The sequence below is a fragment of the Salvelinus alpinus genome, chromosome 15, assembly GCF_045679555.1.
Source record: "Salvelinus alpinus chromosome 15, SLU_Salpinus.1, whole genome shotgun sequence".
Taxonomy (NCBI): Eukaryota; Metazoa; Chordata; class Actinopteri; order Salmoniformes; family Salmonidae; genus Salvelinus; species Salvelinus alpinus.
This window is the reverse complement of record NC_092100.1, coordinates 9957763-9983188: the sequence shown is the minus strand read 5'-3', so window position 1 is coordinate 9983188 and position 25426 is coordinate 9957763. Positions and strand designations below refer to the sequence as shown.

The 25426-nt window shown below is 44.6% G+C and overlaps 1 protein-coding gene across 1 annotated transcript in view; it reads left to right on the top strand.

The window, feature by feature from the left end:
* Nucleotides 1-22566, top strand: part of ppp1r2 (protein phosphatase 1, regulatory (inhibitor) subunit 2) — a 32320-nt gene extending 9754 nt beyond the window's left edge. Inside the window, exons 3-6 of the mRNA XM_071342432.1 lie at nt 312-392; nt 16001-16095; nt 17963-18133; nt 21616-22566. Of these exons, the coding sequence (XP_071198533.1) occupies nt 312-392; nt 16001-16095; nt 17963-18133; nt 21616-21629 (361 nt within the window). The 3' untranslated portion in view covers nt 21630-22566. The remainder of the gene's footprint in view (nt 1-311; nt 393-16000; nt 16096-17962; nt 18134-21615) is intronic.
* Nucleotides 22567-25426: the final 2860 nt, after the last annotated feature.

The window sequence follows — 25426 nt, the reverse complement described above, 5'->3', positions numbered from 1 at the left end:
GTGTGAACAGTCCCTAGATCCCAGACTAATGTGATGTAGAAAAGAGACTATAATTTGATCATTTTTGTAGAGAATATGTTCACCCCGGATTAGATACAATTTCGATAGCAGATTGGCCTGCTCTCACAGGGCACCTCAATTCTTGCAGTGCAGGTTCAGTGTGTGTACGTGCGTGTGGATGAGTTTCTGCCCAGTCTGCATACAGCGTGGGTGGGGTGGGCCATCTAAACTGGCACGTAACCCAATCTCCAAGGCCGTTGCATAGAAGGTCACCGTTGTGACACAGTGTTCTCTCCTTCTCTCTTCCTCAGGATGGTGGGGGACGAGGAGGATGAAGGGGCGCACAGCGACTCAGAGGTCAACGTGCCCACTGTGGGTGACCTGGCCTCCAAGTAAGTTATTTCTGACTGGATAGGTCTGGGAGGGGGAAGGAGGGTCATCACTGACTGGATAGGTCTGGGAGGAGGAAGGAGGGTCATCATCACTGACTGGATAGGTCTGGGAGGAGGAAGGAGGGTCATCATCACTGACTGGATAGGTCTGGGAGGAGGAAGGAGGGTCATCATCACTGACTGGATAGGTCTGGGAGGAGGAAGGAGGGTCATCATCACTGACTGGATAGGTCTGGGAGGAGGAAGGAGGGTCATCATCACTGACTGGATAGGTCTGGGAGGAGGAAGGAGGGTCATCATCACTGACTGGATAGGTCTGGGAGGAGGAAGGAGGGTCATCATCACTGGCTGGATAGGTCTGGGAGGAGGAAGGAGGGTCATCATCACTGACTGGATAGGTCTGGGAGGAGGAAGGAGGGTCATCACTGACTGGATAGGTCTGGGAGGAGGAAGGAGGGTCATCACTGACTGGATAGGTCTGGGAGAGGGAAGGAGGGTCATCACTGACTGGATAGGTCTGGGAGGAGGAAGGAGGGTCATCATCACTGACTGGATAGGTCTGGGAGGGGGAAGAAGGGTCATCATCACTGACTGGATAGGTCTGGGAGGAGGAAGGAGGGTCATCATCACTGACTGGATAGGTCTGGGAGGAGGAAGGAGGGTCATCACTGACTGGATAGGTCTGGGAGGAGGGGTCATCACTGACTGGATAGGTCTGGGAGGGGGAAGGAGGGTCATCATCACTGACTGGATAGGTCTGGGAAGGGGAAGGAGGGTCATCATCACTGACTGGATAGGTCTGGGAGGGGGAAGGAGGGTCATCACTGACTGGATAGGTCTGGGAGGAGGAAGGAGGGTCATCATCACTGACTGGATAGGTCTGGGAGGAGGAAGGAGGGTCATCACTGACTGGATAGGTCTGGGAGAGGGAAGGAGGGTCATCACTGACTGGATAGGTCTGGGAGGAGGAGGGAGGGTCATCATCACTGACTGGATAGGTCTGGGAGGGGGAAGAAGGGTCATCATCACTGACTGGATAGGTCTGGGAGGAGGAAGGAGGGTCATCACTGACTGGATAGGTCTGGTAGGAGGAAGGAGGGTCATCATCACTGACTGGATAGGTCTGGGAGGAGGAAGGAGGGTCATCATCACTGACTGGATAGGTCTGGGAGGAGGAAGGAGGGTCATCATCACTGGCTGGATAGGTCTGGGAGGAGGAAGGAGGGTCATCATCACTGACTGGATAGGTCTGGGAGGAGGAAGGAGGGTCATCACTGACTGGATAGGTCTGGGAGAGGGAAGGAGGGTCATCACTGACTGGATAGGTCTGGGAGGAGGAAGGAGGGTCATCATCACTGACTGGATAGGTCTGGGAGGGGGAAGAAGGGTCATCATCACTGACTGGATAGGTCTGGGAGGAGGAAGGAGGGTCATCATCACTGACTGGATAGGTCTGGGAGGAGGAAGGAGGGTCATCACTGACTGGATAGGTCTGGGAGGGGGAGTCATCACTGACTGGATAGGTCTGGGAGGGGGAAGGAGGGTCATCATCACTGACTGGATAGGTCTGGGAAGGGGAAGGAGGGTCATCATCACTGACTGGATAGGTCTGGGAGGGGGAAGGAGGTTCATCACTGACTGGATAGGTCTGGGAGGAGGAAGGAGGGTCATCATCACTGACTGGATAGGTCTGGGAGGAGGAAGGAGGGTCATCACTGACTGGATAGGTCTGGGAGAGGGAAGGAGGGTCATCACTGACTGGATAGGTCTGGGAGGAGGAGGGAGGGTCATCATCACTGACTGGATAGGTCTGGGAGGGGGAAGGAGGGTCATCACTGACTGGATAGGTCTGGGAGGAGGAAGGAGGGTCATCACTGACTGGATAGGTCTGGGAGGGGGAGTCATCACTGACTGGATAGGTCTGGGAGGGGGAAGGAGGGTCATCATCACTGACTGGATAGGTCTGGGAAGGGGAAGGAGGGTCATCATCACTGACTGGATAGGTCTGGGAAGGGGAAGGAGGGTCATCATCACTGACTGGATAGGTCTGGGAGGAGGAAGGAGGGTCATCATCACTGACTGGATAGGTCTGGGAGGAGGAAGGAGGGTCATCACTGACTGGATAGGTCTGGGAGGGGGAAGGAGGGTCATCACTGACTGGATAGGTCTGGGAGGAGGAGGGAGGGTCATCATCACTGACTGGATAGGTCTGGGAGGGGGAAGGAGGGTCATCACTGACTGGATAGGTCTGGGAGGAGGAAGGAGGGTCATCACTGACTGGATAGGTCTGGGAGGGGGAGTCATCACTGACTGGATAGGTCTGGGAGGGGGAAGGAGGGTCATCATCACTGACTGGATAGGTCTGGGAAGGGGAAGGAGGGTCATCATCACTGACTGGATAGGTCTGGGAGGGGGAAGGAGGGTCATCATCACTGACTGGATAGGTCTGGGAGGAGGAAGGAGGGTCATCATCACTGACTGGATAGGTCTGGGAGGAGGAAGGAGGGTCATCACTGACTGGATAGGTCTGGGAGAGGGAAGGAGGGTCATCACTGACTGGATAGGTCTGGGAGGAGGAGGGAGGGTCATCATCACTGACTGGATAGGTCTGGGAGGGGGAAGAAGGGTCATCATCACTGACTGGATAGGTCTGGGAGGGGGAAGGAGGGTCATCACTGACTGGATAGGTCTGGGAGGGGGAAGGAGGGTCATCATCACTGACTGGATAGGTCTGGGAGGGGGAAGGAGGGTCATCATCACTGACTGGATAGGTCTGGGAGGGGGAAGGAGGGTCATCATCACTCACTGGATAGGTCTGGGAGGGGGAAGGAGGGTCATCACTGACTGGATAGGTCTGGGAGGGGGAAGGAGGGTCATCATCACTGACTGGATAGGTCTGGGAGGGGGAAGGAGGGTCATCACTGACTGGATAGGTCTGGGAGGCGGAAGGAGGGTCATCATCACTGACTGGATAGGTCTGGGAGGAGGAAGGAGGGTCATCATCACTGACTGGATAGGTCTGGGAGGGGGAAGAAGGGTCATCATCACTGACTGGATAGGTCTGGGAGGGGGAAGGAGGGTCATCACTGACTGGATAGGTCTGGGAGGGGGAAGGAGGGTCATCACTGACTGGATAGGTCTGGGAGGGGGAAGGAGGGTCATCATCACTGACTGGATAGGTCTGGGAGGGGGAAGGAGGGTCATCATCACTGACTGGATAGGTCTGGGAGGGGGAAGGAGGGTCATCATCACTGACTGGATAGGTCTGGGAGGGGTAAGGAGGGTCATCACTGACTGGATAGGTCTGGGAGGGGGAAGGAGGGTCATCATCACTGACTGGATAGGTCTGGGAGGGGGAAGGAGGGTCATCACTGACTGGATAGGTCTGGGAGGGGGAAGGAGGGTCATCATCACTGACTGGATAGGTCTGGGAGGAGGAAGGAGGGTCATCATCACTGACTGGATAGGTCTGGGAGGAGGAAGGAGGGTCATCATCACTGACTGGATAGGTCTGGGAGGAGGAAGGAGGGTCATCACTGACTGGATAGGTCTGGGAGGAGGAAGGAGGGTCATCACTGACTGGATAGGTCTGGGAGGAGGAAGGAGGGTCATCACTGACTGGATAGGTCTGGGAGGAGGAAGGAGGGTCATCACTGACTGGATAGGTCTGGGAGGAGGAAGGAGGGTCATCACTGACTGGATAGGTCTGGGAGGGGGAAGGAGGGTCATCATCACTGACTGGATAGGTCTGGGAGGAGGAAGGAGGGTCATCACTGACTGGATAGGTCTGGGAGGGGGAGTCATCGCTGACTGGATAGGTCTGGGAGGGGGAAGGAGGGTCATCATCACTGACTGGATAGGTCTGGGAGGGGGAAGGAGGGTCATCATCATTGACTGGATAGGTCTGGGAGGAGGAAGGAGGGTCATCACTGACTGGATAGGTCTGGGAGGAGGAAGGAGGGTCATCACTGACTGGATAGGTCTGGGAGGAGGAAGGAGGGTCATCACTGACTGGATAGGTCTGGGAGGAGGAAGGAGGGCTAAAGTTAAGTTATTGGACTCAAAGGTTTGGAATGTTAAAACACTTATCAAGGCTGTATGAGAAGGGTATATTATCTTGATACGTCTCGGTCTTATGAGACTGAAGGTGGGGGGGAACTCCGTATGGTTATGGCTTGAACATGCTGTAATAACAGAATGTATTCATCTGGATTTCAACTATTTGCAATAGGGTCTGGCTGCAGCAGATGCCTTCTCACTCCACAGATGCTATGAGACATACGAACTCAGACAGGATGTTGAATGGTGCCAGAGAAGATGGTGCGTAACCGCCACCAACAGCACAGGTGGTGAAATTACGTTTAGAATTAGAAGATGGGTACTAGCTAGTGTGTGCTAGCTAGCGTGTGCTAGAGAGAGTTTGTGCTAGCTAGCGTGTGCTAGAGAGAGTTTGTGCTAGCTAGCGTGTGCTAGAGAGAGTTTGTGCTAGCTAGCTGTTCAAGCATCATTGGTTATCGTAACGCTCTGGACCAGAGTTAGTGTGCCTACTGGTATGTGCGTAGCACAGCGACGCCCTGGAATAAAGCCACTGACTCACGCGATACACCAGGCCAACAAAAGCCTACTGGTTACGCACAGCTGGGTACTACTCAGTATAGAGTGAATTTCGCTCTTGGGTAAATTGAATGATCAGCTAAATACTTTTGGAGCCGTCAGAAGACTGTCTCACCAGTTGAGTTAACAGTAGAGGTAAAACTGTAAAAGTTTGGATACCTACTTCAAGGGTTTTTCTATTGTAGAACAATATGAAGACATTAAACTATGAAATAACTAGTGAAACACCGATATGGCCGATACCGATATCCGATATCCGATATTTTCAAAGCCGAAAAAAACTATGACGATTTATCTAAAATTTTAGCGGCCTTTTAAGCCTTCTAGTATAGTTAACACACGCATGGATGCTTCGGTCTATGGCACTGCGTCTCAGTGCAAGAGGCGTCACTACAGTCCCTTGGTTAGAATGCAGGCTGTATCACATCTGGCTGTGATTGGGAGTCCCATAGGGCAGCACACAATTGGCCCAGCGTCATCCGGGTTTGGCCGTCCATTGTAAGTAAGAATTTGTTCTTAACTGATTTGCCTAGTTAAATAAAGGTTACACACACTGACCAAAAATGTATTTTGTTTGCATTTATGTATGTCCCCATTACCAGTAAAACATAATCAAAACCTATTTCTTTCACTTACTTACTGTGCTGTTTCGTTGTTAAGTCGTTTCATTCAACCAGGATTGCATCATACATGTCAAGCAGTGAAGTTTCAGCTCTCTGTCCGTGGCCTCTTCCTTGGTGCACACTGTCACTGTGTCCGTTTCCATCTTGTCCAGCTGTGTATGTAACATTTCAGGTAAACCCTGTTTCTTGTCTGCATCGAAGTAGCAGTCCTTGTACATAGCATGGTGGCGACACAGTAAAGAGAGAATGCCACCGAATTGCTTTTTCATAGCCTGTGTGGGCAGTTTTGTTGCCAGGGCAAACCGTTGTCAAGGGCAACTGTTTAATTCGACAATGTGGGCCAGTAAAAACATCCACCTCATCGGGAAAAGGGGCTATCTAACGTTACATTTTAGCTGCTAGCTAACTGGTTATCTTAGTATTGACGAAGTCAGAATCGGCATGTGCACTCCACTGACGTGACAGAATCGGCATGTGCACTCCACTGACGTGACAGAATCGGCATGTGCACTCCACTGACGTGACAGAATCGGCATGTGCACTCCACTGACGTGACAGAATCGGCATGTGCACTCCACTGACGTGACAGAATCGGCATGTGCACTCCACTGACGTGACAGAATCGGCATGTGCACTCCACTGACGTGACAGAATCGGCATGTGCACTCCACTGACGTGACAGAATCGGCATGTGCACTCCACTGACGTGACAGAATCGGCATGTGCACTCCACTGACGTGACAGAATCGGCATGTGCACTCCACTGACGTGACAGAATCGGCATGTGCACTCCACTGACGTGACAGAATCGGCATGTGCACTCCACTGACGTGACAGAATCGGCGGCGTTAGAAATTAGAATAAAAATTCTACACTGAATAAAAAATATAAACGCAACAGGTAAAGTGTTGGTCCCATGTTTCATGAGCTGAAATAAACAAATCCCAGAAATGTTCCATACGCACAAAAAGCTTATCTCAAATGTTGGGCACATTTTGTTTACATCCCTGTCAGTTTTGTTGAGCAGGCGTTTCAATGCCATGACAGAGGGAATCGCGTCTGCTGCAGGCTCAGTTGATGAGCTTATTTCTCCAGTCAGTAGTTCGAATGGAGCTAGGTAGTGTGTTCATGTTTAAAACATGTTCTCAAATGCCATTGAAATGGCAGCAGCGGTATGACAACCAGCATATTCATGAGCATGCAATACGACTTTCCTCAGTATGAAATCCTCGACGACCCACTGTGCTGTCAGACTCGGCATGCTCATGGGGCTGATATCGCTGGTCCAAATGTCAGTCGTGAAGCTAATGGCAGGGACGCTATTACTGTGTAACTCCGGTAGGGCAACATCTGAAAAATAGTACACCCCCCCCCTCCCCAAAATAGGGTGCTCGACCAGTCGGCTAAAGCCAACATCACCCACGACAGAGAACGGTTGATTGTCAAGGGAAATTAATTCCATTATCTTGGCGTTTTGCCTTTGGGTTGTCTCGTTGAAATATTCTTACTCTTTCAAATGACTGCTCGACTTGTTGACTGCTCGATCCACACAGCAGACATTGTGGGCTAGGTTAGGAATGCTGTGTAGGGCAACATTTTACATGGCGTATTTACGTCATGTAACTACATTATATACGAAGATGTTCTTATCCATGTTATATAGTTATGCACGTAAGCTTTATCGGTTTTGCACATCGGCGTTAAACTAGACATCGGGCCGATGTTGGCATTTTTAGCTAATATCGTCCGATTCCGATATGTTCACCGACTATATCGTGCATCCCTAGAAATAACACATGGAATCATGTAGTAAGCAAAAAAATGTTAAACAAATCAAAATATATTTTAGATTCTTCCAAGTAGCCACCCTTTGCCTTTGTACACTCTTGCCATTCTCTCAACCAGCTTCAGCTGGAATGCTTTTCCAACAGTCTTGAAGGAGTTCCCACACATGCTGAGCACTTGCTGGCTGCTTTTCCTTCACTCTGCGATGCAACTCATCCCAAACCATCTCAATTGGGTTGAGGTCGGGTGATTGTGGAGGCCAGATCATCTGATGCTGCACTCCATCACTCTTGGTCAAATCCCTTACCCAGCCTGGAGGTGGGTTTTGGGTTTTTGTCCTGTTGAAAAACAAATGATCGTCCCATTAAGCGCAAGCCAGATGGGATGGCGTATCACTGCAGAATGCTGTGGTTGCAAGTGTGCCTTGAATTCTAAATTAATCACGGACAGTGTCACCAGCGAAGCACCATCACACCTCCTCCATGCTTCACGGTGGGAACCACAAATGCGGCGATCATCCGTTCACCTACTCTGCGTCTCACAAAGATACGTCGGTTGGAACCAAAAATCTGTAATTTGGACTCACCAGACCAAGGACAGATTTCCACTGGTCTAATGTCCATTGCTTGTGTTTTTCTTTGCCCAAGCAAGTCTCTTCTTCTTATTGGTGTCCTTTAGTAGTGGTTTCTTTGCAGCAATTCGACCCATGAAGGACTCATTTACGCAGTCTCCTCTGAACAGTTGATGCGTCTTTTACTTGAACTCTGTGAAGCATTTATCTGGGCTGTAATTTCCTTTCCTGTGGCGGTCCTCATGAGAGCAAGTTTCATCATAGCGCTTGATGTTTTTTGCGACTGCACTTGAAGAAACGTTCAAAGTTCTGGAAATTTTACAGATTGACTGACCTTCATGTCTTAAACTAATGATGAACTGTCGTTTTTCTTTGCTTGTTTGAGCTGTTCTTGCCATAATATGGTAGTTTACCAAATAGGGCTATCTTCTGTATACCATCCCTACCTTGTCACAACACAACTGATTGGCTCAAATGCATTAAGAAGGAAAGAAATTCCACAAGTGAACTTTTAACAAGGCACACCTGTTAATTGAAATGCATTCCAAGTGACTACCTCATGAAGCTGGTTGAGAGAATGCCAAGAATGTGCAAAGCAGTCATCAAGGTAAAGAGTGGCTACTTTGAATAATCTCAAATATAACATCTATATTGATTTAACCCTTTTTTGGTTACTACATGATTCCATTTGTGTTATTTTATGGTTTTGATGTCTTCACTATTATTCTACACTGTAGAAAATCGAAACAAAAGAAACCCTTGAATGAGTAGGTGTGTCAACTTTTGACTGCTACTGTATAAATATTAGATTGAGCAATGTCGGAGTGGCATTGACTAAAATACAGTAGAATAGAATACAGTATATACATATGAGATGAGTAAAGCAGTATGCAAACATTTTTTAAAGTGACTAGTGATTCCAGGTCTATGTACGTAGGGCAGCAGCCTCCAAGGTGCAGGGTTGTGTAACCAGGTGGAATCCGGCTAGTGATAGATGCTGCCTTTCAGTCTCTCGGTCCCAGCTTTGATGCACCTGTACTGACCTCGGCTTCTGGATGATAACGGGGTCAACGGGCCGTGGCTCGGGTGGTTGATGTCCTTGATGATCTGTTTGGCCTTCCTGTGACATCGGGTGTTGTAGGTTTCCTGGAGGGCAGGTATTATGCCCCCCGGTGATGCGTTGGGCAGACAGCACCACCCTCTGGGGAAACCCTGCGGTTGCGGGCGGTGCAGTTGCCGTACCAGGCGGTGATGCTACCCGACAGGATGCTCTCAATTGTGTATCTGTAGCTGGTACTGTATATCCTCTAACACGGCGAGAGAGGGGCATGGCTATGGTAACACTGTAGATTTTCAGTAGCGACGTAGTAGGAGCTAGTCTACTGCTTTAGCATTAGCCCTCATCATAGAGTGGAGCAGATGCTCCGTCACAGCCTCAAGGCCAAACTCCACTGAGGCAAAGGTTTGTCACATGTACTGTTACCACACATTTTTATACCCACTTAACAGGCAGGGAGGTCAACCCTTTGTGTGTGTGTAAGTAACATGCCATTATAGCATTTTCTTTTATCTAGTGCGTGCATAAATTTTTAGTATGTGTCCCATGCGGGAATTGAACCCACGACCCTGGCATTGCAAGCGCTGTGTCCACTCAATAAGTGTTTCTATTCCCTCTAAATCGACTCTGCCTTGGACGAATGCATGAATCTCAGTGTTACCTTTATCGCTCAATGTGATCACACTACTGATACTCTGAGTGTTTTCTTTGCGTTTCAGACAGCGTGATTAAAGCATGTGGGTTAGAGTGAGTGAGTAAGCCCTTTTTGTCTCTTCACTGGTATCTGTTCTCTCTGACAACATTTTCATCCCGGTGTTGACTACTAGGCCACTGATGCTCAAGGCACACAACTATCTCTAACCTCACTGATATTACCTCACTGATTTTACCTCTCGTCCTGATCTCCCCCCCAGTGGAGCGTATTGGCTAAACATCACGTAATGGTGTTCGATGGATCTGCGCCCAGTAATTCATTTCAGTGAAAACAGCTTGGATCAATAAATGCCACTCACTAGATCCCATCAACCCTAAATCCAGGGGAATGAGGACAATGTAATGGGAGGTGATTACAGCCTAAGATCAGTTTACTTCCTGCAGCGTTGACTCCATCTGTCCGCTTGGTTTAAACCTGTGAAATGGAAATTAATAATAAACTTACACGCAGCCTTATCTTGTGTTATGCCTCTTCGACATTTTCAAATCAAACTGTATTTGTCACATGCTTCGTAAACAAAAGGTGTGGACTAACAGTAAAATGCTTACTTATGGGTCCTTTCCAACTATGCAGAGAGGGAAAATATAACTCAAGGAATAAATACACAATGAGTAACGATAAATTGGCTATATACACAGGGTACCAGTACTGAGTCGATGTGCAGGGGTCGGAGGTAATTGAAGTAGATATGTACATATACAGTGCCTTCTGATAGCATGCATACCCCTTGAGTTATTCCACATGTTGTTGTATTACAGCCTGAATTCAAGCTCTGTCAAATTGGTTGTTGATCATTGCTAGTCAGCCATTTCGGCTCTTGCCGTAGATTTATGTCAAAACTAACTTGGTCACTCCGGAACGTTCACTGTCGTCTTGGTAAGCAACTCCAGTGTAGATTTGGCCTTGTGTTTTAGGTAATTTTTCTGCTTAAAGGTGAATTCATCTCCCTGTGTCTAGTGGAAAGCCGACTGAACCAGGTTTTCCTCTAGGATTTTGCCTGTGCTTAGTTCTTTTTTTATTTTTTTTATCCCTAAAAACTCCCCGGTCCTTAACGATTGCAAGCATATCCATAAAATGATGCAGCCACCACTGTTTGAAAATATGGAGAGTGGTACTATGTAATGTGTTGTTTTGGATTTTCCCTATACATAATATTTTAGTATTCATTACAAAAAATGAATTGCTTTGCCACATGCTTTGCAGTATTTCTCTGTCTATTAGGTTAGTATTGTGTAGTAACTACAATGTTGTTGATCCATCTGCAGTTTTCTCCTATCACAGCCATTAAACTCTAACTGCCTCATGGTGAAATCCCCGAGCGGTTTCCTTCCTCTCCGGCAACTAAGTTAGGAAGGAGGCCTGTGTCTTTGTAGTGACTGGGTGTATAGATACACCATCCAAAATGTAACATAACTTCACCATGCTCAGGGATATATATTCAAAGTCTGCTAACTACTAATAAGTGCCCTTTTTTGTGAGGCATTGGCAAACCTTTGTGATTGAATCTGTGTTTGAAATTGACTACTTGACTGAGGGACCTTACAATTATCTGTATGTGTGGGGTACAGAGATGAGGTAGTCATTCAAAAATCATGGTAAACGTTATAGCACACTGAGTGAGTCCATGCAACTTATGACTTGTTGAGCAAATTTTTACTCCTGATCTTTAGGCTTGCCATAACTGAGGGGTTGATACTTGATTCAAGACATTTCAGCTTTCAATTTTTATTAATTAGTAAAAAATGTGTAAAACAGTGCATTTGGATAGTATTCAGATCTCTTGACTTTTTTTCCAGATTTTGTTACGTTACAGCCTTATTCTAAAATGGATGAAATAAAAAACATCCTCTTCAATTTACACAATACCCCATAATAATAAAGTATGCCATTGTATTAAAAACAAAAAAAGGATACCTCATTTACATAAGTATTCAGACCCTTTTGCTATGAGACTCGGGTGCATCCTGTTTCCATTGATCATCCTTGATGTTTCTAAAACTTGATTGGAGTCCACCTGTGGCAAATTAAATTGATTGGACATGATTTGGAATGGCACACACCTGTCTATATAAGGTCCCACAGTTGACAGTGCATGTCAGAGCAAAAACAAAGCCATGACGTCGAAGGAATTGTCCGTAGAGCTCCGAGACAGGATTGTGTCGAAGAACAGATCTGGGGAAGGGTACCAAGATATTTCTGCAGCATTGAAGGTCCCCAAGAACACAGTTGCTTCCATTCTTAAATGGAAGAAGTTCGGAACCTACCAAGACTCTTCCTAGAGCTGGCCGCCCGGCCAAACTGAGCAATCGGGGGAGAAGGGCCTTGGTCAGGGAGATGACCAAGAACCCGATGGTCACTCTGACAGAGCTCCAGAGTTCCTCTGTGGAGATGGGAGAACCTTCCAGAAGGACAACCATCTCTGCAGCACTCCACCAATCAGGCCTTTGTGGTAGAGTGGCCAGACAGAAGCCACTCCTCCAGTAACTTGCACATGACAACCCACTTGAAGTTTGCGAAGAGGTACCTAAAGGACACTCAGACCATGAGAAACATGATTCTCTGGTCTGATGAAACCAAGATTGAACTCTTTGGCCTCAATGCCAAGCGTCACGTCTGGAGGAAACCTGGCACCATCCCTATGGTGAAGCATAGTGGTGACAACATCTTGCTGTGGGGATGTTTTTCAGCGACAGGGACTGGGAGACTAGTCAGGATCGAGGGGAAAAATGAATGGAGCAAAGTACAGAGATCCTTGCTGAAAACCTGCTCAGGACCTCAGACGGGGGCGAAGGTTCACCTTCCAACAGGACAACAACACTAAGCACACAGCCAAGACAACGCAGCAGTGGCTTTGGAACAAGTCTCTGAATGTCCTTGAGTGGCCCAGACAGAGCCCGGACTTGAACATCGCTGGAGAGACTTGAAAATAGCTGTGCAGTGACGCTCTCCATCTAACCTGACAGCTTGAGAGGATCTGCAGAGAAGAATGGGAGAAACTCCCCTAATACAGGTGTGCCAAGCTTGTAGCGTCATACCCAAGAAGACTCGAAGCTGTCATCGATACCAAGGTGCTTCAACAAAGTACTGAGTAAAGGGTCTGAATACTTACGTAAATGTGATATAAACTTGTTTTTTTGCATTGTCATTATTGGGTAGTGTGTGTGTAGATTGAGGGGGGGGGGGGGATAAGGCTGTAATGTAACAAAATCAAGATCTGAATGCTCTGAAACTCCACTTTTACTTCATGGGGTATTGTGTGTCGGCCAGTGACGACAATCTCAATTAAAAACATTTTTTTATTGTCTACAAAATGTGGGTTAAGTCCAGGTGTGAATACTTTCTGAAGGCACTGTATATGTGCATATCTACTACAATTACCTCCTACCCCTTCACATCGACTCGGTACTGGTACCCTGCGTGTATAGCCAAGTTATGTAGGAGTAAAGTGACTATGGGTAACTAGGCAACAGGATTAACAGTTGATTTAGGGTATGTGGCGAGTCGAAAGTGTAAGTGCAAAGAGGATCAATGCAGATATTCCTAGTAGCTATTTGGGTAACTATTTAGTAGTGTTATGGCTTAGGGGTAGAAGCTGTTTTGGGGTTCTGTTGGTTCTGGGCGTAGTTACTGCTTCCCGTGCGGTAGCGGAGAGAACAGTCTGACTTGGGTGGCTGGACAATTTTGTTTTAGGTCCTTCATCTGACACTGTCTGGTATAGTGGTCCGGGATTGCAGGAAGCTACCCACTGTAGCGTCATGCGGTCAGATGCCAAGCAGTTGACGTACCAAGCGTTGACGCAGTCAAGATGCGGACAAATGGTGCAGCTGTAAAACCTTTTGAGGATCTGAGGGTCCCATGCAAAATCTTTTCAACCTTCTGAGGGAGAGGTGTTGGTGTGTGTGGACCATGTTAATTCCTTAGTAATGTGAACACGCTGTCGACCCGCTCCACTACAGCCCTGTCGATGTGCTTGGCCCTCCGTTTCCTGTAGTCCACAATCAGCTCATTTGTCTTGTGGTAATTTATTTCTACATTGAATGACATACCCTAGGCCTACACACTCACTGTCTCGACGGATGCTGCACGTTGCATATCCCCCATTTAGTTGGAGGGATAAAGACCACGGAGTTCAGTATTCCATATTTAACAAATGACTCTACAAATTAAACGTTTTTCGGCTTCGTCACCATCAACACGTCTAAAATAATGTTTGTTTGACTAGACAAGTCCCTATTCAGTCCACTTCTCCCACAACTGTCAAACTTAATGCACTGCCATCATCAGAACAAGACACAGGAAATCATGGCTGCTGTTCAAGGAAATAAAAGCACTTGGAAAGGTCTCGGGTTTAAAGGAAGCTGTTTGAAGTATTACATCAGTGGCCGTCTGGTCGGCTATTGCGCAATCATATTGGGTCTGGTCTAGGCTTGAAAGAAATGTCTGTTTATGCTCTGGGCCTGTGTGTGCGTTGCTCCTGTCTACTCGCATCAAAAGCCTGGTGTTGTGGAGATGGATGTCAGTAAATAAGTGAAGAGGATTGTTCTGCTCCGGGCCTGAAACTCTATCTGCAGCCATTGTTTATTTTCACTCAGAGTACCATTGTTCCACCTCATCCTATTAAAATGGCTACTGCCTAGTCTCTCGCTCCTTCGTTTTCTTTGTCCCTCCCCCTCTTTCTCTTACTCACACACTCGTTTTGTTTCTCTCTACCTTTCCCTTCCCCTCTTGCGTTCACTCGTTCTCTCCCCCCTCCCCAAATCTATCGTCCCTCCCTTTCTGTCTTATTCTGTCTTTCATCTCACTCTGTTCATGTATCCCTCTCCAAGAGAACCAAGGCCTGTCTTCCTTTTTTAGAGGTAATTTAGAAAGTGAATGTGGACCAGGAAAAGTTCTGACAGTGACTACTGCGATGCTCATCTTCTCCCAGTAAAGAACTCCTTAGACATATAGAGCTCATCATCCTGCTATGATATTGTCTGACTCAAGCTCTCTGGCCTTCACAAAAAAGAATGTTAATTAAGGACAATGTTTTATTTTGTTGTGTTTCTCACAGTCAAAAGGCAGATTCTTGTGCCATGTCCCAAACTTCACCCTGACTTTTAGAAGGAGGCAAAGAATTGAATGGTTTTGTCTGAAGGCGTGAAAGGTCGCGTGACTGGGAAAGGTTTGCCAGATTCAGCTGGTGGAAAATAAGGGAATTAGCAAGGCACTGACTTAACACAAGCAGTGTGAATCTGACTTCCTCTAGGATGTGCGCCTGTGAAGTACTGCATTTTCACCCATAAGAATATAAGCCCTGTCTAAGCCGCGGGGGGGGTCTTTGATACCAAGGATCATTTTGCAATTTTATTTTTGTATTTTTAAGACCATTCGAAGTATAAAAAAATATATTTTAAGAATTATTTGACATTGCTGCTATTAGCTCATACAAACCCATTGGATAACAGATTCACTACACGGAACAATAGAGTTCGTTCAGAACAATCTGTCCTATATCTAAAAGATCAGGAAACGTATACATTTTTACATCTATGTAACCCCTTATTTTTGACACTAAACAGTCTCCCATATATACTTCTATAAATGTTTCAACTGATACCGGGGGACCTCCTAGTGCACAACAAACAACATGTTCATAAGTCTCACCTTTACACAGAGAGGTCATATTACTGTGTAGCCAAATCTGTTCGGACGCTACAGAGACAAGTTGGCATATCGGCTGTACCGATTTCAGACAAGTCCCAAGACGCTTGTGGGGGTTGTAGAGCGAAACGGAGAACACCATTGCGTTCGAGAGAGTCATCTTTCCGTAAAGGGGTCATAATAGTTTGTAGAAATTATTTTGTGAGACCGATTTAAAAAAAAATATATATATTTTTTTTTTCTCCCTCGGGATGTCTCATGGTCTGACAAACAGCTCTCTAGCTCTGTCACTTTTCACTGCAGAAGTATTACGTATTACGCAGATGCGGTGGATTTGAGACTCATCCAATGCAAATAAACGATATCTCTAGCTTAAACTGACTGGTCTGTCTGTAGCGTCCTTACAGTTATGGCTACACACTAATATGACCCTTCTGTGTAAAGGTGAGACCCTCACGAACACGTACATGTTGGTAATTAGATTTCCTTTGGGGTGTGGACATTTATCTTGGAGGGTTGACTTTGATTCACGTGTACTTCCCCTGCACACATTTATTTCTGTCTTTGTTACACACTTTCTCACTTATTTCTCCCACCCAGGTTGGCGGCAGCAGAAGGAACAGAACCTCGCTTCATGAGAGAGGAAGAGGAGGAGAGCAGTGAGGAAGAGGATGAACTAACCCCAGAGGCTCAAGGTGGGGCCTGCACCCCCCCCCCCCCCTTCGTCGTCCTCCTCTCACCCCCTCACGTCTCTATTCCCACTGGGCATCAGGCCCTGACTTTTCCCTGACCTCTCGCTGTGTTGTTGTGTCGAGCGCTGTGTGCCTGATAAGGGATTCTCTCAGCTCAGCAGCACTGCCGACGGTCCAAACAGAGCTTGCTCCCGGGGACCGTTCCACTTGACTGTAGTCCATTTTGGCTCCAGACACACGTCTCTCCTCGCTTTCCTGCATTTTTATCTCGGGAGTACAGGGGAAAGCAAGAGCCTAACGTGTAAATTCTCCCCAAATACTGAAATGTGTATAGTACTAGGTGACATACTCTCATAGACCTATAATAGTGTTGCTTTGAGTTAGAATTCTACCCAGGTTGTTTTTCACCTATAATAACTTTGTATATGAGACCTGCTGACCTTCATACATACTGTTCTTCAGAGTTAGACGGGCCATCAACTGAATATAAAATATATTTAATATTTATTTATCTTTTGATTTTCTAAATTATGAGTGACCTGGATTTGAAGTAGTGTGCTTCGAACAATCAGCAAGGGAATTGATTGATTGGAGTGATCTTGACGACTAGTAACAAAATGAATCCCCAACACATTGAGCCAGCTGTAACCTCACACTGTTACTCCATGAGACTGTACTAATGTGACATCACTAAGCCTCGGGACATTGGCTTCCAAATTTGAAATCTGTGTCACATCCTCTCGCCCACCTAGTTTCCATGTAACAATGTCCCTCAAGGTTGTTGCTTCACACTCCAAAGCTATTGTTTGCTAAAAATAAGCCTCTCCTGACCTGCCTCTCGTGGCACCGTGTGTACGGCTGCAGTTGCAAGTCATCTTTTGAAAATGTCTCTTATTGCTTTCAGAAAGGGTTCATGATATGTTGGCAGTAAACATGTTATTTAATTTTTTTTTTTTTTAGCTCTTTCTTGTCGGCATTTGCTTTTCATATAGCCACCATTACTTTTGCGGGGAAGGAGCAAGAAACGTTCAACTTTGACCCTGTCGTTGCAACCGTTGTCATGATAACCTGACAGCTGCATGTTCTAAATGTCTTTATCAATAGACTTTCCAATGCTTTAAATTCTTACATTCACTACAGTGGATTAGCGGCTTGCCCTAGCCTACTTGTAAATCATTTGTAAGGAATTACCTTGTATTTTCCTGTTCTGATGAATAGAACGTTTTCTACTGGCGGGACTATTAAATATGTTACAGCAATCATGACTAGATCGGTTGACAGAAATAAAAGTACAGCACTATCAACAAGGCAGGTCCCACAGGCCCTAGGTTTGACGCACCTGGACTACTGTTCAGTCGGACTTTGTTTCATATAAAGAAAATGTGGCAAAAAGTTGACTCAAACTTATTGGTATAAAAGGTATATTTGTGTAGTAGTAGATTGATGCTGGAATTAGAAAGCAGTTATTTTTTTCCTGTGTTTCATCTCAGAACCATGTCCTTGAAAGTAGATTAGATTCTACTGGAACTGTTCAGTCAGGATCCTCATGAAAGTTGTTTATGGTGTATTGATCCTTCAACCGCCATTTTGAGGACAAGCATGTTAAAACTCTCCCCTTTCAACTAAAACCTCCCTTTTTCCTTTTATCTTTTGAATGCGCCATCCTAGCATCTCCTAAAGTAGCTCTCTATGTATCACTCTCCACCACAGACTGGAAATCAGGATATTTACAGTATGTCTCTGAGTTGTGGCTCCCCCTAGCCTCCCTTTCTCTCTTTCAACCCACCTCAATTCAAAGGGCTTTATTGGCATGGGAAACATATGTTTACATTGCCAAAGCAATTGAAACCTCTCTCTTTCTCCCCATCAGCGAAAAAGAAGCAGTTTGAAATGATGAGGAAGATGCATTACAACGAGGGCCTCAGCATCAGGATGGCCCGGCAACTCATAGCCAATGAGCTGGCGGAAGAAGAGGACGAGGACGAGGAGATGAAGGAGGACATGGAAACAGAGGACTTCATTGTAGATCCCCCGCATGACGGTAAGACAAACGGGGATACTCAAACCTTAAGACGGTAAGCAGGGTGTATGCAGGTCCTTAAGTATTGTGCTGTGTTCAAATACTCATACTAACCTTACTATTTGTGACGTTAAATTGAGTATGCTTATTGGTCATAGTATGGATAGAGTATGTCAAAAGTTCCCGGATGTCGTACTAAATTTGCCAAAATACGAAGTATCCACCATATTTGAAGAAAATGGTGGAAAATATTCAAAGTCCGATTGCATACTAATTCATTACTTTAACTAATTATGACAAATGTTGAGCACTGTAATAAAGTAATTACCTTTCAAATCAGTTACGTTACACGTTAGATTTGCTGACAATTTGTTAGCTACGCTATCCTTACGTACCGCATAGCATTACAGCATTACGTTTTTTACTTAAATAAAGGTAAAATATTTTTTATTTTTAAGTCAGTTAAGAACAAATTCTTATGTTCAATGACGGCCTAGGAACAGTGGGTTTAACTGCCTTGTTCAAGGGCAGAATGACAGATTATAAAAAAAAATATTTTTAAAGTGTCAGCTCGGGGATTCGATCTTGCAACCTTACGGTTACTAGTCCAACGCTCTAACCACTAGACTACCTGCCGCTGGAATGTTAGGTAACGAACTAACATTAGTTGGTTAATAATACATCGAACTTGCCAGGCAGTATATTAACTATAATCTAACTAACTACCCAACCTTGATTGACTTGATTATTCACGTCATTCTTAGCTAAGTGATATAGTCGTTGTGCGTTCTCCATGGACATTGTTAATTCTCACTCTTGGCACACTTGTCTGAGTGTGCCAGAGTGCAGAATAACTGATTAATTTACGAACGCTCAACACCCGTTGAATATGGCCGTGGTCAGTAAACGCCGGCAAAAAAAAGGGCAATTCAATTGTTGCCAGCAGCACAGTTACAAGCACCAACACTCTGGATAACACAAACTGCCTAACCAGCCCTGCTAGGGTGGGTAAAATGGTTAGTGTTCTCTCATTTGCCAGTTAGCTTGGGTGCTTGACTGTCGTTGTGAGGTCAGAACTCGGATCAACCCTACTCTTCGGCCAGAGGGTCCAGTGACGCGATCCAAGAGCGAAACGCTCTGAATTTACGAACGACCAGAGCGCACTCCAGATTGAATTTACGAACACACCCGAAATCGTAAAATGTCTAGCTAGTAATGTGTTATGCTAGCAAGAGGTTGCATAGGAACAGCATCAACTTCCGGTAGATAGGCGACGCTAGTACGTTCAACTGAAGGGATACCGTTCGTTTACAGTATACTAAAATGAACTAATAGTATGCAGTGTATATACTCATTAAGTATGTAGTATACAGTATGTTAGTATGGGTATTCGACTACTCAGCTTTGGTCTTAAATAAATGAATCTGATTTTAAAGGCCTTAATAATCTTAATGTACTTAGTTTTTAAAAGGTCTTAGGAAGTGCGACGGAGATGACTATGGTGTTTGTGCCACTGCTTAATTGTTGCCACCACAGCCCAATTAAAAAAAAAATATATATATATATATTTTTTTTTTCATCTAATAATATTTCTGTGTGCACGTCATGTGCGTGTGCCAGTGTGAGTCGGGCCGTTGCCGGAGGAGAGAGTAAGGTAGCCCAGTTGAGCAACATTTTGAAATGTCATTGAGAGAAAGATGGTTAAAACATCTAAAAAAGATTTAGCCTTGTGTGAGTAACAATTATTTTTCAAATGTCAATATAGAGGAAAGATACCACTTTACAGAGTATGTCATTGAGATGTGCCAGCAGAACAAAGCATATTTAGAGTTAGCAATCTAGCTAATGTGTTTTGAGTTCCCACTTCCTCCGGTGGTAAATGATATGGGGCATAGCCTAGGTCAATATGGACAAAAAAACATGCAGGCAAATGAATCTCTAAAGAGACAAACAGAAATCTGATTTATAATGGATCCTATTTTAAATATCCATCATGCATTCCCTGAACATGTTAGATGAAATGGCCAACTTTTTTTTCATGTCTTCCTTGACACTGGAAGAAGTCAGTCCAGAGCCCTCCCACACTGCTAGACTACAGGACAATGCTCATTGCTAAAAAAGCACACCTACTTGTAAATATGAGCTATGTAGCTTATAGCCTTCGGTGAAAGAGCCAGCTCTACAAATACTACTTTTTGCCAACATTGGCTCATTTCTTGAGAGAAATATTAGGAGTGTGGTGCGCGATGAACTCAAAATGGTATTGTATTTCAAGTGGCATTAAATGGGTCTTAAATTCAACTTCATGGAACCTCTTGATACTTTGGGTAAAACAAATGGGGGTTCTCAGAAACCTTGGGACAGGACTAGTCAAAGAACATTGGGAGCACTCTCTGGCGATATCCATTGAAAGAGAGAAAATGGTTGATTGTGTTTTTGTAAAACATTTTTACTGCAGCAAGTTGCCAGCGTGCTAAGAATCAATAGCCAATCCATCACGGGCTGGAAGCTATAGCGAGCCTTTATTGGTAATTTGCGCCATCACATGGCCAAGCGTTTTCTTTCCCCAACTTAAGCCCCGCCCACGCTCTTATCGCTGAGCTTTTTTTCTCTCGCCCAGCTCACTTTGTTTGTTGTGGCTGCAGTAAACGTCACTGTGCAGGCATCTCATTGCTCTTGCTTTTCTGTGATTACCGATGTATATCCTGGGAGGATTTCTTTGGTTTCAATGTCCCTCAGTCGAGCACTCGAATTTCCTTCAAGCCTTGCTGAATAATATAAGATGTTTTAGCAGACATTTTTTTATCGTAGGGTTGGCACCGGGAATCGAACCCACAACCCGGGCGGTGCATGCGCCATGCTCTACCAACTGAGCCATACAGGACCACAGGAAGCACTGAGTACGCTGAGACACTTCATTACCCTGTAGCCTGAAGTAGTAATATATAAACAGGGGGAAATGATAAATGTTCTCTTGGTTTTAAGACTTATGTACTAGCGTACATGCATGGGAACCTTCTAGAAAGGCAGTTGGATTCCGAGAGGGTTAGATACGTGTAAAGCTCCACACAAAGGTTACCAGGCCCTGATTTTAGTAGGCCTTCCAAATGGCAAGAGGTCATGCAGTTACTCCGCGGAGGACTGATGTGGCGCGTTGGAGAAAAGGTTAAAGGTGTTAATACTGGACTCAGCTGTTGACAGAAAACAGTCTGAATTGAGAAAGGGGCCCGTATTCACTAAGTGTCTCAGAATCTAGGATCAGTTTGACCGACCCTTTTTATTCATTGTGATTTTAATAGTAGTATCCATTATGATCCGAAAGGCAAAACTGATCCTAGATCAGCACTCTGACCTCGAGACATTTTGTGAATACAGGCCCCATGTTCACTCTACTATAAGACTACTAGAATGTTAGCGTTTCTGTCTCTCTGTTCCAGTTACTGTTGTAATGAATTAACGCATATGATGCTGTCACTCACATGTCCTCTCTTTTTGGATTGCAGCTCTGGATTCCTAGAGGAGGAGGACACGCCACCTCTCCTGTCCCCAGCCTGTGTGTCTCGGCTCTCATAAAACATTCAAAAGAGACACTTTGCTACATGTGCCGGGCCATAGAGCAGACCGCTTCATAACCTCACCTCGAACCCCCCCCCCCCCCCCCCACGCGTGTGTATATTTCCCAGAAACACTGCAATGCAAAGCATATCGACCCTGCCGGTCACTTCTCCTCGTTGTAAAAGAGTCCCTCAAAAACTTGCCGTCACCTCAAAGGAAACCAGACCTATAGGAACCGAGACCTAAAGACTGTTATAACAGACTGTTATTATCAGTGAGGACTCCTGCCTCACTCCTTGCTCAATCACTCACCTGCTCGCTCGCTAGCTGCAGTCTGTCTGTCTTTGTCCGACTGTCCCGGCTCCTCCTGAGCCCCTGGCATAAGCTGTCGGAAACCCCACATCCTAAAAAAACAGCAGCATCCATTGGATGGAAGTGTTGGATAATTATGATGACGGTGGTAGGAGGATTTTGGTCTCTTTTTTTGTTTGTTATTAGTTCCCCCTGTACCTGTGTTTTTTTTTTTTTTTACTAACTACCAACATAACCGTTGTTGAAGAAATCTTGGTGAGAGAGCTTCTGTCCTGGGTTTTTCTCTGTCTTCTCCTCCGTTCCCCTGATCTTGGATGTAGGCTTGTCTGGTATGGATATAGGAACAGCGTACTTAACATTTACAACCAGCCCGCAAGGCACCTCGATGTCCAAGGTCACCAGCATTTCAGTCCTACATAATATATACACGCCCACTATAGGATTTGGTACAGAACATACATGTCCACTGACTAATAGGAATAGATATGTTTCCAACAAGGTAACATTATCTTAATAGGGTGGCTAATGTACTGTAATTGACAGCAAAACTGATTTATTCTCATGCAATAAATTGACCATTTATTATGGATTGCGTTGTGATAAGTAACCATAAAACAGCGTAATATAACGTCATTTCTCACAGGACATCAGCATATTGAAATGTAGATATTCAGGCATGCCATTATACCTATGGGACGCAGCTGTATTATGCATGGCTACTAAAGCCTTGTGCTTATCAGCACTAATGCCTTGTTCGCTCACTAAGATAATAAGAAGGACAACATTTGGGAAATTAACCTCCAGAGAAGGTTTGTACTACTGATAAGCTGGGGTATATTCACTAGTAACCAAACGGGCCAAAACGGCAAGGGACTAACTTGCATTTATCCAATAAGAAATGCTTGTTTTCATTGCAAAACGTTTTGCTACAGTGTACACTAATGAATACAACCCAGAACTGTTTCCTATACAATGTCAATAATACTACTTACCATCCTGCAGTTGGACTTTTGGGTGTTAATGGGTTGATTGGCTGCATGAACAGAAAGATTTCTGGTATATTTAGTTGGTATTATGCTCACTCTTACATTCTGTATGAAGGCTATGGTATTGTGACGTCGTTGATTAGGATCAATTTACCCCCTTTTTTTAGTTTTTGTGTCCTGCTACCTTTGTAATCTGCTAGCTAGCTTGGCGGACAAAATGAGTGATATCTGGGCAACCAAGACAGTTGGTTACTGTGTATTTATTGCCTCTATGATATTTGAGTCATGGCACCTCGATCTACATGAACCTCTGAGAACCACTGTCCTCCAGTGATAAATGAAGTCTTAAACATTGAGTTTTGATGTCCTTCTCTTCCTGAATGAGCACATTACAAAACATTTTTTTTTGTTTTATCAGGGCATGTAGAGATGGTTTCTTTCTTCTCAGAACTAGACTACCAACCCCTTTTAATTCTGGGGACTGAATGACCATATAAGCTAGGTGTCCATCCATTGGATTCTATCCTCACGATTTCAAAAGCTCAGCAGTGCTGGATTCCTTTTGAAATTACAGCATCACACCCACAGGAAATACTGATTGATACACTGACTGTTCCCACTTTCCGCCTTGCTCTTTATTTTTTATCTACTATTATCCGAATAATGAGGGAAGGCACATAGGCAAAAACAAACAAGGTAATTAACACTTAAAATAAATAATCTTCATAGTAATTACTCTTTTCCCATTTTTCAGGACTTAAGACAAAAGGATGAGGTTGTCTGTGAATCAACTTGTATGACATTAACCCGGGGTGGTTATTACAAGGCAAATGTGCCTAATATGATGTATTTATGTGTACTGTAAATGAATAGGCTATGCTCATATTCTTCCCTGTGCAGTTCAAAGGCTTGGATTCTTGTTGTCTTGCTTATATTCTACCATATTTTCTTTCTTTACGAGGGACAGTGGACTAACATTCTGTCTCGTGATAATTTGTCTGTCCCCAAATAATGGACTTTCGATTTCTGTTTTTTTTTTTGTATCTTTAAATTTGCATGTTCTTAAACATAAGGATGTGTGTATTTTTGTCTCCCATAATTAAAAGATGCTGTTTATGAAGTGTTTTCTTATGAGCCTGGTGTTTTTAATGTGGAAGTTGTATGTAATACCATTGAACACCATTTATTCTCAGGTTCATGTTTTTGATCCAGGGTACCTACTCCTAACAGATCACACAGTACTTCTCTCTGGCCACTAGATGGCAATAGTATCAAATCTTCATGTTGAGAGGTGCTATTACTACATGCTGTTAGTTCTGTGAATTCATATTATATACTTTCTCCTTTTGTATTAGAATAATCCATTGGAAACTAGATGAGGTATGATACAGAAATTAATGGTAGATGTATTTAATTTAAAGAAATATTTAAACTCCTGATTTAAAAAAAAAATATATTAAAATATATATATATTTTTTTTTCTCTACTAATCCTTATCACTATTTGTTTTGTTTTTCAGTTGCTAACAAGCATCGGTCAAAACTGAAGCCACTTTTTCAAAACACTTCAGTCTGCATTACCAACATTTTATTTATTTATTTATTTATTTTATTTTACCGTTATTTTACCAGGTAAGTTGACTGAGAACACGTTCTCATTTGCAGCAACGACCTGGGGAATAGTTACAGGGGAGAGGAGGGGGATGAATGAGCCAATTGTAAACATGCATCTCACCTCCAAAACTCCCTCAAACCACCAAAACATGTCTCAAAATAAGCTCGTTCAACCATGACACTGGCAATAATTCTCACTCAGAAAGCATAACATTGTCACCCATAACACACTGACCTAAAAAACACCAACAGTAAATGATTAACTTTTCTCTTTTGAAGTTTGAATGATTTTTCACATCAGTATTTCATTATAGAATAACACTTATTCACTTTATTGACTAAAATATATGTAACAAGAATGAATCAGAAATGCAGCAATTTGCTTCAATAGCCTTTTATTTTTTATATATCTTTGCATATAGTAATTTACTTGTGGAAAAATAAGTTGAAACAAAACAAATTCCTGAGATTCTAAGGCTGCAATAAACAAACATGTACAGTATAATCCCTCATACTGTACTATGAGGGTTCTAGTTCTCCCTCTCTCCTGCATTTTTGGCCACAAGTTCTCATCAACATTACATCTTATGTCTTCTCTGGCGATGCATCTCGGAAAGTATCTTCTGGAATGTCTAATCCAACCCTGGCAGTCTTCAGGAGAAGTGTCTCCACACCCCACATTTATGTCATTCAGTAAGGACATCTGGTCATAAACCGTCCACCTCCATGCAGAGAGAAACTCTTCTATGTGGTTTAGGAAGGGGGAGTATGGAGGCAGGAATTGTACTGACATCCTGGGATGTGCAGCAAACCAGTCTGTGACTGCAGCAGAGTGGTGGAATGCCACA